Genomic DNA, 14846 nt, shown 5'->3' on the forward strand with positions numbered 1-14846 from the left:
TTTGGAAAGCTAGACAGTTAATTTGACTTCACAAAGAGAAGGCAAAATGCTTTTCCTGAGATTTACTTTATTTGGAGTTATTTCACCAACACCCACAATTTCCTTTAAAGGTGCTAAATACGAGATTGGGAGCATTGCTATTGCCTCTCAATGGCTCTCAACATGGCGACGGCGGCTCGCAGCTAACGATGCTAACAGCGCTAAAAGTGCCAACAACGGTCAACAGAGATAACAGTGTTAACCTGGGGAGGAACAGGGGGGTGGGTGCTATACGCTTCCGCGACGGTGCCGTTGGTCGGGGCGGTATTATCAGTTGCAACCGCCATAGGAGAGAAGTGAAGAGAGCCAGTGGGGCACGCTCACATGCATGAGCGGCCCGGCTATGTCAACAAAGCACAGAGAAACTGATTACAACACACAGAGGGAGAGTGACTTCATTCTCTGCTCAGGTAGACATTACTCATCTATATCTTTACATAGCACATAGTTGTTTGCTGCTATAGTAATGCTCTGGATATCGAATTTAACACCTTCAATTTTTTTCCAGCTGTGAGCTGAACCTCCATTTCCTTTGTGCATTGCATTGTGGGAGAATAGGATCCATCAACAGCATATTAAAAAATTGACTGTATGTAGTAGGTTACACATTCTGCCTGCTTTGAGTTGACTCTATTTTGTCACTTTTCCAGTGTGAACACATTACATACTGCTTAGAACATGTAGTATTAATTTGGAAAAGTTCAGTTTCATCTGACTTACTTCCAGATATTATGGGAATGTCACAACTTCTCAGCAGGTACACCAATTTTGTTGAATTATTTTTCTGCAAACAAAAGTGTATGCAATCAGAATTGTTTAAAAGATGCTACAATATAAAAGTTCGACAGATGTGATGGAGGTTTTGTCTTTTCGTGGAAGGAACACCACAATTGTGTTCACACTTGAGGTTAGGCTACCTCAGAAGTGGAGTGAAACATCTTGAGGCTTGCAGCTGCTGTTGACTGTAGGTGTCTGCTTGTTTTTCATTTTGTCACAGTTTCTTCATTGAAGATCAAGAGACACTTTCTCCTCTTTGTGATATCGTCTACGAATCCTGCCTCTCGCAATAGCCCGAATGAAGTTCCTGTTTACCCCATGAGCACATAGTCGTCTGCGCATTCGTCTTTAGATGACACAGACACAGTTTCAGGTTGAAGTGCTGCCGGGACATAAACTATTGCATAGTCACAATCATCTTCAGTGGTGGGTTTGGTTCTACTTGATCCTTTGGTACTGCTGTGGTCAATAGAGGCATACGTTACATCCTCGCTAGGCTGTCATGAGATAACAAACAGAGAGTGAGATGCAATTCCTGAACAGAATTTATGACATACATCATGACTTGTTCACGCAGCGCTACTGCAACCGGCATGTCTTTTTATGTGGTCAGTGGTTATGACTTCCTGTGTATGAAATAAACAGCCTCACAGTTTATTTTACAACAGAGGCCTCGCACTTTAATGTTTACCCAGTATGCAAATCGATCATATCAGATGAAAGGCCGGATGTGATAGCTGTGAAGATTCATGCTCAACAAAAATAGACCCAACATTGATGTGGGCAGGTCTACCTTATTATCTGTGCTGCATTTTCCATGTGGTTCAGGATCCCCTGAAAGAGAAAATGTAAATATATATAAAGTTTGTATAAAAGTATGCTAAATATTATAAATACTGTCATAAAAGTAGTTTTACCTTTCCTTTTCTTCTTTATCCTGACAGGAGAATGAGACCACAGTAAGGACACAATCATCCAGAGCAATAAACAGAACAATAAAACCCATTCATGTGGGATAAATAAAATGTCTGAAAATGTTAAATTATCTTTTAAATCATAAAACATCATATCAAACATCAAGTAATTTCTACAACAACTGTTTAGAGGTGTAGGTTTTACCCTGCAGCAGTGTTTCCTTGACAGTTTAACGTGTGCTGCAACAGGAAACACTGTACATATGCAATTCATGACTGTCTATGACCAACGGTCAGCGACTAACAGTAAATATCTTTTTATGCTTCTCGGTCCACATCTCACATCATGTTATAACAACACACACTGTAATGCTGTACTGACAATTCTTTATGTTTGATGCTGGCTGAGTCTGTTCTTATCACCACTATTTCCTCGCTGAAGCAAATGCAGAAGCTGCTTGACAACACTGTTTCCTTTAAACAAGCAGCTTCCAGCTCTTTCAAATCATTTTTTTTTTTAAATTGTCTTGCATTTTCTTCTAATTCTTGTTTTAAGGTTTTCAGTATACGCAGTACGTCCAGGTGAACGTAATTACCACCTGCTGAAAAATGACTTTGTGACATGTAAGAGTGCCCTCTGCTATATTTGCATCTAAAAGGATGATTACCTACCCTGAAGTGCAGTTTCCCATGATGTGCCCACAGACTCTGGATGTTCACACTGTATCTGTCAGCAGGTGCTTGCAACCCTAAAAGCTTGACTCTGTAGTAGACACTGATCTCACTGATCTCTCAGCTGCTGCATCTGAGTGCACACAGGCCAGAGAGAGAGAGAGAGAGAGAGAGAGAGAGAGAGAGAGAGAGAGAGAGAGAGAGACAGAGAGCTACCATACAACAGCCTTTTGTGTGCCATTTTGATTTCCTGTGCATGATTATTTCTAACACCACACACACACAAACAGACACAAACAGACACACACACTAATGTTGTAGGGGAAAACCTCAATAACATTAAAGGGTCAGTTAGCCTGAATTAAAACACGCACACTACACAGGCCCTTTTCACAGCAGCCATTTTGACATGTCATTGGAGGGTAATGGTGCCTTCAAATAGGGTCGTGTTTACCGTGTTCACGAGATGAGTCCATATGAACGTGTCCCCCCCCCCCCCCCCCCCCTCGCCTTTTGGTATTCACAACATTGTAAGTGGTAAGTTTCCAGGAGTTGTGATGTGTTTTTTGACGTTGTCATAAATGGCGGTGGCCATGAAAGTAAATTTTTCAGTCCAAAATAAGTTAAAGGGACTGTTTGTAAGAATCAGAAATGCTTGTTAACAGCAACACCTGTGGCTGTTCAGTCAACAGAAGTCAGCGTTGGGCTCACGCTTGCTCGCTCTAAATAGACATGAACGAGCATCACTCAAAACAGTGAGGCGACGCACGTCAGCTAAAACCACAATATCACTCTATATTTCAGCTGCTTGGCAGTAATGTTAGCTGACCAGACGGAGGTCTCTCCATGAATCAATGCTGATCCTAGTGCTGGCTTTTCCTGCCTCAGCCTCCCGACTGCGGCCGGAGACAATGACGTTTCTCGTTGCGGAGCCCCGTCATTTCACAAGACACGGGAAACCTCTGTTGTTCTGGAGGAGCTGCAGCAGTTATTTCTGCACAAACGTCCACTGTACATTCACTAGATATTCTCAGAGCTAAACTAACTCTTCTGCAGTGTGTAGTGTACGCGCATGCACGTCTAGAGGTGGAGCGAGCTGAGTGAAGGCAGGCAGGCAGAGGAGCAGAGACTCCGGCCCTGGAGACCAAAGCTACGTTCTCCCCTGCGTTCTCCGACCGCGGCCAACACTGTTTTGCTAGACGGACTTCACTAGATATAACTTTGCGGTTTTGGTGCTTCTGTGTAGTTTGTGTTGGAGTCCTGTCTGAACAGTGCTGCTGTCCAGAAGTTGATATGAAAGATATTAAGTTCAAATGACATTTTTTCCAAGTCTGAGCAGCAGATACCTCAAAACATATCTGCATGTAATACCAGATTGATCTGCATGGAGAGGGCGGGGGGGGGGGGGTTAAGTAGATCTGTAGTGCTTGCCCTTGTTGCTGTATCTTAGTCTACTGTATCATTTGCATGATTGTGCAAATTTGAATAATAAGGAAGTCACTGACCTTTATTTCATATTCAGGGTAAGGTCCAGTCTACTTTACAAACTGTGTCTTTGTTAGACCTTTATGGATGTAATGATCATTCAGAGATATTTTTGGAATATGCAAAATCAGTTTTGGAAAGTCTCATAAAAAAACAACTTGGAATGATTCAATACTGAACACTTCGATCATTTCCAGCTGTCAAATACTAGAAGTTTGAAATTAGGTTGATTTTTAATAAAACTTTACACACTAATTCCAGACACAAGCATGTATTCATATGCAGTAGATGGTAGTACATTATACACTAGAGGGTGCTGTTGGAGCAGTCTGAGTGATTCACATACCACTGTGCAAGAACATGCCCGAAGTCTACCATAGAAAGGTGAATGTCATCTTACACCATCTACTGGTTGCATTGAAACAAATAAAAAACACATTTGCTATGTACAAAGATGATGCAGTACAGCCACCAATCATCCACACCTGTGATGAAAATTGCCATTGTTACATCCCTTTTTTAAGTCTAAGGGGATAGGCGGCGATGATGACACAACCAAATAATTTGAAGGAGTCAGAAGTGAAAAATTATTTTATTTTCAACTCAGGGACTCGCAAACAAGGTTCTCAAAATGATGGAGAGGACGGGACAAACTGGCTGTGCCAAACAAAAATAGAACAAAACTAGGCCTGACTAATCTCCACCGCTGAAAACAAAATGCCAAAAAAAAAAAAAAGGCTTAACTAGCTTATCTAAAAAAAGAGCTTCACCAAAACAAATAGGTGGCACAAACCAATTATCCTAGGGAAAAGTGAACTAGGTGTGTGGAAAATGTAAAGGGTGCCCCAAACTCACCTACCATACCTATTTTTACATTACTCTTAACAGGTTTCAACAGCACAACAACAGCTCAGGCTGGCAGAGAACAAAAGGGAGTTAACTCTTCAGACGTGCTCGTTTTATTGAGGCCTCGACTGATGACTGGCCAGCTCATCAGCTGAGGGAACCAATGAGCAGCATGATTAGACTGCACAGCTGGAAACCAATCCTGTTGTTAGCACCTGTAGAGACAAGGGAGAGAAAGAAAAGCAGGAGGGAAGAAAACACACTTTGCCCCTGCCTGGCACATAACAGCATGGTATATTTCATTTTTTTTTTTCATCCAAGGCTCCTGCGCCACTTTAGGACAACGTAGGAGTGTTGCTGTGTTGTGCACGTTACAGAGGTGATCCTGTGTTCCCTGACAACAAGCGTGTATTGCAGAATTAAATTGGAAAGACACAATATGCAGTTTCACGTATGTGCACCGCTTTAACTGTGTTATGTCACGAAATACTGAAAAACACAAGAAGCAGGGTGGTCTTAGAATATATGTGGGAGGACAGGAAGTGGTGAGAGTGTCACAAGTGAAATGAGCCTGTGCAGTATACACTTTAAGATAAACTGTGAGGTCTCAGGTCATGAACACATCAAGCAGAATGGATAAACTACCGTACACCTATCTGCTGATATTCTGCTGTTTGACATTTGTCTGCATCGATGGGAGAGTTCAAGGTAAACCTTAACACTCTTTTAATCTTGTGATGTGAATTTCAAGCAATGGTGGAATGTAACTAAGTACTCAGTTTTGAGGTACTTGTACTTTACCTAAGTATTTCTATTTTATTTATATTTCTACTCCACTACATCTCAGAGTCAATTATGATGTATTATTATAGGTAAGGCTCTCCAGAATAAAGTAAGTAAAATTAACTCCAACCTTTACCAGCTCCAAAATTAAACTGATGAACACATTAATGCGTCAATGATCATAGTCCAATAATATAATATACATTATTCTGAAATGGGCCATTCTGCATAATGAGTACTTTTGGTACTTTAAGTATATTTTGGTGCTAATACTTTTGTCATTTACTTAAGTACAGAGTATTTTGCACTGTGGTATTGCTACTTTTACATCAGAAAAATATCTAGGTAGCCTACTACTTCCTCCTTTGCTTTCAAGAGATCATGAGGGAACACTTAGAATAGATTGGAGTCATTAAGAGGACGAGAGAAAATAACTACATAATATATAATCAAGCATACTGCAGATGTATTTGTCAGAATTCACTGTAGGAGGCTATTAACAGAGACACATTTCCTTTATCTGGTATTAATTCCTGAAATGAGGAACAGCTTCAAGACAAAATAAAGATGTTTCATCTAATGTGAATGATTCAAGACAAAAAGATGATTTTGGGTGATTTTTTCAATTTATTTATTTTCATTTTAGACTTATTTCCGTCATGTGAAGTTGAGGTGATCGTCTGGAGAGGCACGACATGGGAAACTGCCCCACAACAAAATCTGAGTGTCAGTTGTCCTGTCAAACTCTGTGGAGAATCAATAAAAGTCACCTGGTGTAAACTGCTCGACACAAACCCATGTAAACAGATGAATTACACAGAGAATGTAGAAACAAATACAACACAGGATGAACTGATCTCATATTTGAATTTCACACGGATCTCCATTCACGACGACGGCCTGTACAGATGTAATGTAAAAGGGCACAGATATGAGCTGCTCAGTAACATCATCAACATCTCGGTTTCAGGTAGGCAGTTTTTGCTCCCTCAGTGCCAAATTATAAATATAAAATGTCTAATTTCAGGTATTAATTGTATATATTTTCTATGAATCTACAGATTCATACCAGGGGGTGAAACTCTTACCCAACACACACTCTGACAATAATAAAGGTAAGAGCCTTTATTTGTTAAATTATATACGTACATTTTAGTAGAGAAAGAACTACTGATCTGGTTTTTCTTCTGTAGATGAGCTACCGAGCGCTGCTGGTGATGAGGATGTGTCCTGGCTGTCCTACTTCATCCCTGTTAGCATAGCTCTACTGGTTGTCACACTGGCAGTGTTAACCCTTCTGAGTTTGTATGGCTGGAAACGTAAGAACATAAATATGCATTCACAGTCTGAATTATTGTGACATTTCTCGATCTTACCACCTAACAATGGAGCATTTGTTTTATGTCTTCTTCACAGGAATACTGAACCACACAAAGGGACAGGTAATGCATGAGATGCAGGAATAGTTTGACATTTTGGGAAATAACTCGCTTTCTTACTGAGTGTTAGATGAGAAGATTGATACTATACTGTTAAACCAGATGTACAAGAGTCATAATAGTCTCAAGTAGAGTATTTTATTGGCTTATTTAATCTCGTCATAGGAAACGCCCGCTCACATGATACCCGACCTCCCCAATCCGAGTGCTCCTTCCATTCTTGCCCTGCATGACACCTACACTCCAAGTACTGCAGAAAGACCTCCATCACAACCTCCCCTGATGACCACCAATGGGAACCAGCCTGCTGTGGCAAACACAGTAGATGGAGGTCAAAGGTCAGACCGTGCAGTGTATGCTGTCGTCAACTACCGACAGTCCGGGATACCTGCCAGAGAACAACATGCTGTGACTGAACAAAATAAAAACACTGCAGAATATGCTGCCATCATTGTTTCCTGAACATTTTGGTCATAGACACATGCAGATGAAAACATGGATGGAAAAATGTACATGCGTCAACCCGTATGTTGGGAACCACATAGATCTAATAATTTCTGTTAAGGTGTCTACTCACACCTTCAGCAAATTCACAATTACATTTTTTAGAAATCAAAAACACATTTATTATGCGCTAATAGCCCAAATACACTTGTTTGCCTTATAAAAATTGATTCTGAAGTTTTGAGTGCCATTACTCTGTTATGAATGACACAGAAGGACTTTTTTCCACTGTCACACAGCACACAATTCAATAAGATTAAACCTGAATGTTTTAAACAAGCTGCTTCCAGCTCTTTCAAATCATTTTTTTTTTTAATTGTCTTGCATTTTCTTCTAATTTTTGTTTTTTCTTCTAATTCTTGTTTCAAAGTTTTCAGTATACGCAGCACTTCCAGGTGAGCTTTAGAAGGTAATTACCACCTGCTGAAAAATGACTTTGTGACATGTAAGAGTGCCCTCTGCTATATGTGCATCTAAAAGGATGATTACCTACCCTGAAGTGCAGTTTCCCATGATGTGCCCACAGACTCTGGATGTTCACACTGTATCTGTCAGCAGGTGCTTGGTCGCTGTTGCAACCCTAAAAGTTGACTCTGTAGTAGACACTGATCTCACTGATCTCTCAGCTGCTGCATCTGAGTGCACACAGGCCAGAGAGAGAGAGAGAGAGAGAGCTACCATACAACAGCCTTTTGTATGCCAATTTGATTCCCTGTGCACGATGTTTCTAACACACACACACACACACACACACACACACACACTAATGTTGTAGGGGACAACCTCAATAACATTAACGGGTCAGTTAGCCTGAATTAAAACACACACACTACACAGGCCCTTTTCACAGCAGCCATTTTGACATGTCATTGGAGGGTAATGGTGCCTTCAAATAGGGTCGTGTTTACCGTGTTCACGAGATGAGTCCATGTGAACGCCACCCCCTCTTGTGGTATTCACAACATCGTAAGTGGTAAGTTTCCAGGAGTTGTGACGTGTTTTTTGACGTTGTCATAAATGGCGGTGGCAATGAAAGTACATTTTTCAGTCCAAAATAAGTTAAAGGGACTGTTTGTAAGAATCAGAAATGCTTGTTAACAACGACACCTGTGGCTGTTAAGTCAACGGTAGTCATCGTCGGGCCCGCGCTTGTGCTCGCTCTAAATAGACATGAACGAGCATCACTCAAAACAGAGAGGCGACACACGTCAGCTAAAACCACAATATCACTCTATATTTCACCTGCTTGGCAGTAATGTTAGCTGACCAGATGAAGGTCTCTCCATGAATCACTGCTGATCCTAGTGTTGGCTTTTCCTGCCTCTAGAGACATTGTAGAGAAAGAAAAGCAGGAGGGAAGAAAACAAACACATATAAGAGGGCACTTTGCCCCCGCCTGGCACATAACAGCATTGTATATTTCATTTTTTTTTTTCATCCAAGGCTCCTGCGCCACTTTAGGACAACGTAGGACATTGCTGTGTTGTGCACGTTACAGAGGTGATCCCCCATTCCCTGACAACAAGCGTGTATTGCAGAATTAAATTGGAAAGACACAATATGCAGTTTCACGTGTGTGCACCGCTTTAACTGTGTTATGTCAAGAAATACTGAAAAAAACACATGCAGCAGGGTGGTCTTAGAATATATGTGGGAGGACAGGAAGTGGTGAGAGTGTCACAAGTGAAATGAGCCTGTGCAGTATATACTTTAAGATAAACTGTGAGGTCTCAGGTCATGAACACATCAAGCAGAATGGATAAACTACCGTACACCTATCTGCTGATATTCTGCTGTTTGACATTTGTCTACATGGATGGGAGAGTTCAAGGTAAACCGTAACACTCTTTTATCTTGTGATGTCAATTTCAAGCAATGGTGGAATGTAACTAAGTACTCAGTTTTGAGGTACTTGTACTTTACCTAAGTATTTCTATTTTATTTATATTTATACTTTCTTACTTTGCAGATCTAGATTATTAATATGAAATATAAATTAACTTATAAATTATGATGTATTATTATAGGTAAGGCTCTCCAGAATAAAGTAAGTCAAATTAGCTTCACCTTTACCAGCTCCAAAATTAAACTGAGGAACACATTAATGCATCAATGATCATAGTCCAATAATATAATATACATTATTCTAAAATGGGCCATTCTGCATAATGAGTACTTTTTAAGTATATTTTGGTGATAATACTTTCATCATTTACTTAAGTAACCGAGTATTTTGCACTGTGGTATTGCTACTTTTACATCAGAAACATATCTAGGTAGCCTACTACTTCCTCCTTTGCTTTCAAGACATCATGAGGGAACAATTAGAATAGATTGGAGTCATTAAGAGGACGAGAGAAAACAGTAATATTTTAGATTACAGCCCGCAAATTACAGTGTCATTATTTAGTATGTATGGGGTGTCAGTACAATACGTATTGGGCACCTAGGTGTATGTACAAGGGAAGGAGACGGCAGGTTGGGGAATAAAGGGGTTTGATAATTGCATAGTTTTTTTTAAATTAGTTTTCACATATTTTGAAAATAAGTACATAATATATAATCAAGCATACTGCAGATGTATTTGTCAGAATTCACCGTAGGAGGCTATTAACAGAGACACATTTCCTTTATCTGGTATTAATTCCTGAAATGAGGAACAGCTTCAAGACAAAATAAAGACGTTTCATCTAATGTGAATGATTCAAGACAAAAAGATGATTTTGGGTGATTTTTTCAATTTATTTATTTTCATTTTAGACTTATTTCCGTCATGTGAAGTTGAGGTGATCGTCTGGAGAGGCACGACATGGGAAACTGCCCCACAACAGAATCTGAGTGTCAGTTGTCCTGTCAAACACTGCGGAGAATCAATAAAAGTCACCTGGTGTAAACTGCTCGACACAAACACATGTGAACAGATGAATTACACAGAGAATGTAGAAACAAATACAACACAGGATGAACTGATCTCATATTTGAATTTCACATGGATCTCCATTCACGACGACGGCCTGTACAGATGTAATGTAAAAGGGGACAGATATGAGCTGATCAGTAACATCATCAACATCTCGGTTTCAGGTAGGCAGTTTTTGCTCCCTCAGTGCTAAATTATAAATATAAAATGTCTAATTTCAGGTATTAATTGTATATATTTTCTATGAATCTACAGATTCATACCAGGGGGTGAAACTCTTACCCAACACACACTCTGACAATAATAAAGGTAAGAGCCTTTATTTGTTAAATTATATACGTACATTTTAGTGGAGAAAGAACTACTGATCTGGTTTTTCTTCTGTAGATGAGCTACCAAGCGCTGCTGGTGATGAGGATGTGTCCTGGCTGCCCTACTTCATCATCCCTGTTAGCATAGCTCTACTGGTTGGCACCCTGGCAGTGTTAACCCTTCTGAGTTTGTATGGCTGGAAACGTAAGAACATAAATATGCATTCACAGTCTGAATTACTGTGACATTTCTCGATCTTACCACCTAACAATGGAGCATTTGTTTTATGTCTTCTTCACAGGAATACAGAACCACACAAAGGAACAGGTAATGCATGAGATGCAGGAATAGTTTGACATTTTGGGAAATAACTCGCTTTCTTACTGAGTGTTAGATGAGAAGATTGATACCCCTCGCTGTATGTACGCCAAATATGAAGCTACAGGCAGCAGCCAGTTAGCTTAGCTTAGCATCTCTAAAGCATACTAATTAACACACTATCTCGTTGGTTTAAAGGAACAATGTGTAAAGCATTTAGGGGGTTTGGCAGAAATGGAATATAATACTAATAAGTATATTTTCTTTAATGTGTAATCACCTGAAAATAAGAATTGCTTTTGTTAGCTTAGAATGAGACGTTTATATCTACATAGGGAGCGGGTCCTCTTCACGGAGCTGGCCGCCATGTTTCTACAGTATCCCAGAACGGACAAACCAGATAGGGCAATTTGCGTTTTCGCGTCGGCCACCGTAGTTCTCCCACACGCTTGGCACACGGGAGAAGTTTCACTTGGTTGCGATCTGCAACCTCACCGCTAGATACACACTGCACCTTTAATCTGGACAACCGTGAGGTTGTTTTATTTAGCTTCCAAACACGAGAGTGTATCTATCTTCATCTAACTCTTGTTAAGAAGTTTTCCATAATGTTGAACTATTCTTTTAAATCAGATGTACAAGAGTCATAATAGTCTCAAGTAGAGTATTTTATTGGCTTATTTAATCTCGTCATAGGAAATGCCCGCCCACATGATACAAGACCTCCCCAAACCGAGTGCTCCTTCCACTCTTGCCCCGCATGACACCTACTCTCCAAGTACTGCAGAAAGTCCTCCATCAGCACCTCCCATGATGACCACCAATGGGAACCAGCCTGCTGTGGCAAACACAGCAGATGGAGGTCAAGGGTCAGAATATGCAGTGTATTCTACCATCAACCACCGACAGTCTGGGATACCTGCCACAGAACAGCATGCTGCGACTGAACAAAAGAAAAAGACAGAATATGCTGCCATCATTGTTTCCTGAACATTTTGGTCATAGACACATGCAGTTGAAAACACGGATGGAAAAATGTACACAAGTAGGCCTGTGGTGGTGTCATGGAACAGGCGAAGAGGTGAACGGAGGAGGTTTGTGGTCACGCAGATGCACAGTACAGTCATCTTAAATCAACCAGACCAGAAGCAGCTTTGAATTTATTCTCTCACCCTCATTTGTTCCAGGAAATGCTGCTTTTTATCATTCATTTCTTGTTATTTTTTCAGTTGTTGTTTTCCCTAAAGTCATTTCAGTTACGTGGCTTGGAGGGCTTTTTTGACATGTTTAACTTTGTTGGCAAAAGCTTTGGTGGTTTATGTAAAAAAAGCCAGTGGTTGTAGATATCTCATGTGCAGACTCGCTCTTTATTGTGCATTCTTCTGTCTGATAGTACGAACACTGAAGTTTGGGAGGCGTCTATATCTTAAATTCCAGAGTTACAATATAATCCTTAGCTGATGTGTGACTGTGGAAACATTTTGTTCTTTGAAAGGTCATGAATGTGATGTCCTTGATATTTATTTATACATTCCTCTCAGTTGAGATGACTATTTGAATATTTTAAAGAAATAATAGTTTGGCCAGCTCATCCTATAGTTTTTGGTGGAAGAATACTGAGAGATGACATTATGAGCAAACTTATTTCCGATTCTTTTATCTCACACATTTTCTGTTCCACACACAGCCCTCAGTGTTTTTCACTGAGGGCTGTGAAAAACACCCCCCCCTGCGGAAACGCAGTACCTGGCCCATCGACCACACCAGTGTGGTTTGGTTTAAAATGTGCAGGAAGTCAAAGAGGGGATCTAAAGTTTTCTTGACATCATTTGTGGTAGCAGATGTCCCACCTCTGCTCAATCACATACGGTTTACAAACTGAGAAACTGCAGTCCGAGCCGTGGTCTTATCATTATGTCGGCACGCATTCAACAAGTTGTAAAACAAGACAGAGGAGAGGATGGAAAAGAAAAAAAAACATATTAAAGACAATAATATGTTACAGTTAGGCCATGGTTGCTTTGTAAAACAAATCAAACTGTAACTATAACCCAACAACACAAGTTATGGCCTTATTGTGGACATTGTGAGCAGTTTGACTAAACAGATTGTTCAATTTGAAGGATTTTAAGACGCAGAAAGAGGTGAAAGTATCCAGTATTTTACTAGAAAAAAAGCAAGCAAACATTTACAAAAGTAGAAAAAAAGAAGAAAAAAATTATTTCATATACACTTAATCATCTTGTGACCTCTTCAGACTTATTTTGGATGCCTTGGAGTTTCTCATTCATGTGATTTCTCGACACATTCACAATTAAATTTTTTAGAAATCAAAAACACATTTATTATGCGCTAATGGACATTTCTCGGTCAGCCCTGCTACCAGCCCTACCTGTTTCCTTCATCCAGTGCAGCTAAAGTGAGTTATTCTTAAGGGTTTATCATTTTGATAATGCTATGTCTTTGTCCACTTTATGACTGCTCATGTTTAACTGGTATATTGTTTGTGTTTAGATATTATCTGACTTTCAGTTAATGATTACAGTGACTAAATGCATGTTGCAATGCTGTTAATGTCTTGCATCTCCCTCTGTTTTATGTAATTAATGCAGATACACAACTTGACGATTTTAAAGGGGAAACTCATCTAAATAAAGTCCTTTGTTGTTAGTTTCTGGCTCTCTCTCCCTGATTTTGGTTACCTCACGCCCGATGTCTAAATGTCCCTGGTCTCCACCAAATCGCCAATTTGGTCACCTTAACACTGAATATAGACATTCCTGGGCTGGATTCCAAAACAAAGCCATTCATTTACATTTTGAGTGACTGATTAGGTTATACTAACTAATAAATCAGAGATACCATACAAATATTTTTAATGTGAAAAATCTCATTCTCAATCACAATATAACAAAATCAGGGATCCCCCTGCTCACCTTATAAGACCACATCGCATCACTGCCCATCATACTGATGACATGCAGCGTGTCATATTGACAAACTTGATAATTCAGTTTTCTTTATATGGTGTCCAGTGGAGCACAGTGTTCCTTGTGCTGTAATCCATTTACAGATGCTCACAAAAGATCCTTTCACTAAGAAGTGGCATGTGGAAAATGTCCTGAAATGCTTCTGAATAATGTGACCTGGCGTTTATATTTCTTCCAGTATAGCCTACTCACTAGGAATGCATACTTCAGAGAGCAAGGTGAAGAGTTGAAGTGTAGTTTACATTCTGCACACGATTCCTGAACATCATGAGAAATTATCTCTTGAGTGGAATTTCTTTTAACTCTGAACAACGGTGTCTGGTAGTTACAGTCCACACACAAGTTCTGCTCTTATAGTCTCTCTCTCTTATACACACACACACACATCAGTAACTGTGTGTTTTTCTCTGGCGGACAAAGCCCTGGTTCAGGCAGCAGAGAGATGGAGAGTATGGAGGCTTGTGCGAAGGCAGCGTTTGAGATGGGCCTGATTAGATCGAGTCTGAGGTCACTCAGAGTGTGCGGACTCTGCAGCACTGCGACTTAATAACCATCTGACAAGGTGAAGAGGAGTGCTGAATGTTTGTGACCCTACTCCAAAATCTCCCTTAAAAATACAGATTATGTATCTGGAAGATTGTAAAAATGTTATCCATAGCAACAAGCAGTGAGCAGGCAGGGTTTTAGGGTTTTGTTCAAGGACACTTTAAAGGAATAGAGTGGCTCTTTGGGAGGTTTCATGTAACAGGGTATAGACCTATATCATCACTTTCATATCAGCTCACCTTCACACTGAGTGCGAGTGGTTTCGTTTGCTTCAGTGGCGGCTGGTGACTGAAAACATTGT

General features: G+C 40.1%; 2 protein-coding genes and 1 long non-coding RNA gene across 7 annotated transcripts; 2 read left to right on the top strand and 1 right to left on the bottom strand.

Moving 5' to 3' along the window:
- Window positions 1-461: 461 nt before the first annotated feature.
- On the bottom strand, window positions 462-8131 carry si:ch211-214p13.7. Of its 2 annotated transcripts, none has more exons than XM_037790386.1 (4): window positions 7953-8131; window positions 1734-1753; window positions 1610-1650; window positions 462-1313 (listed from the first exon to the last, which is right to left on the bottom strand). In XM_037790386.1, the coding sequence occupies exons 1-4, from the start codon at window positions 7970-7972 to the stop codon at window positions 1128-1130; spliced, it is 267 nt and encodes an 88-aa protein (XP_037646314.1). In that variant the 5' UTR covers window positions 7973-8131; the 3' UTR covers window positions 462-1127. The 2 variants fall into 2 exon arrangements, with proteins under 2 accessions (XP_037646314.1, XP_037646313.1); XM_037790385.1 differs by lacking the exon at window positions 7953-8131 and adding an exon at window positions 2403-2513.
- LOC119500579 lies at window positions 6601-7738 on the top strand. Its single transcript, XR_005209641.1, has 4 exons — window positions 6601-6631; window positions 6710-6835; window positions 6933-6958; window positions 7121-7738. It is a non-coding gene; the product is annotated as an uncharacterized LOC119500579 (long non-coding RNA).
- Window positions 8132-8847: 716 nt separating the features above from the next.
- si:ch211-214p13.8 (B- and T-lymphocyte attenuator) lies at window positions 8848-13680 on the top strand. 4 transcript variants are annotated; one of them, XM_037790383.1, is made up of 6 exons: window positions 8848-8959; window positions 10220-10543; window positions 10635-10688; window positions 10767-10895; window positions 10993-11018; window positions 11706-13680. In XM_037790383.1, the coding sequence occupies exons 2-6, from the start codon at window positions 10381-10383 to the stop codon at window positions 11997-11999; spliced, it is 666 nt and encodes a 221-aa protein (XP_037646311.1). In that variant the 5' UTR covers window positions 8848-8959; window positions 10220-10380; the 3' UTR covers window positions 12000-13680. The 4 variants fall into 4 exon arrangements, with proteins under 4 accessions (XP_037646311.1, XP_037646310.1, XP_037646312.1 ...); XM_037790382.1 differs by having other exon boundaries at window positions 8852-8926; XM_037790384.1 differs by having other exon boundaries at window positions 8855-8873.
- The last annotated feature ends 1166 nt before the right edge of the window (window positions 13681-14846 follow it).

The sequence above is a fragment of the Sebastes umbrosus genome, chromosome 13, assembly GCF_015220745.1.
Source record: "Sebastes umbrosus isolate fSebUmb1 chromosome 13, fSebUmb1.pri, whole genome shotgun sequence".
In the NCBI taxonomy this organism is placed as follows: Eukaryota; Metazoa; Chordata; class Actinopteri; order Perciformes; family Sebastidae; genus Sebastes; species Sebastes umbrosus.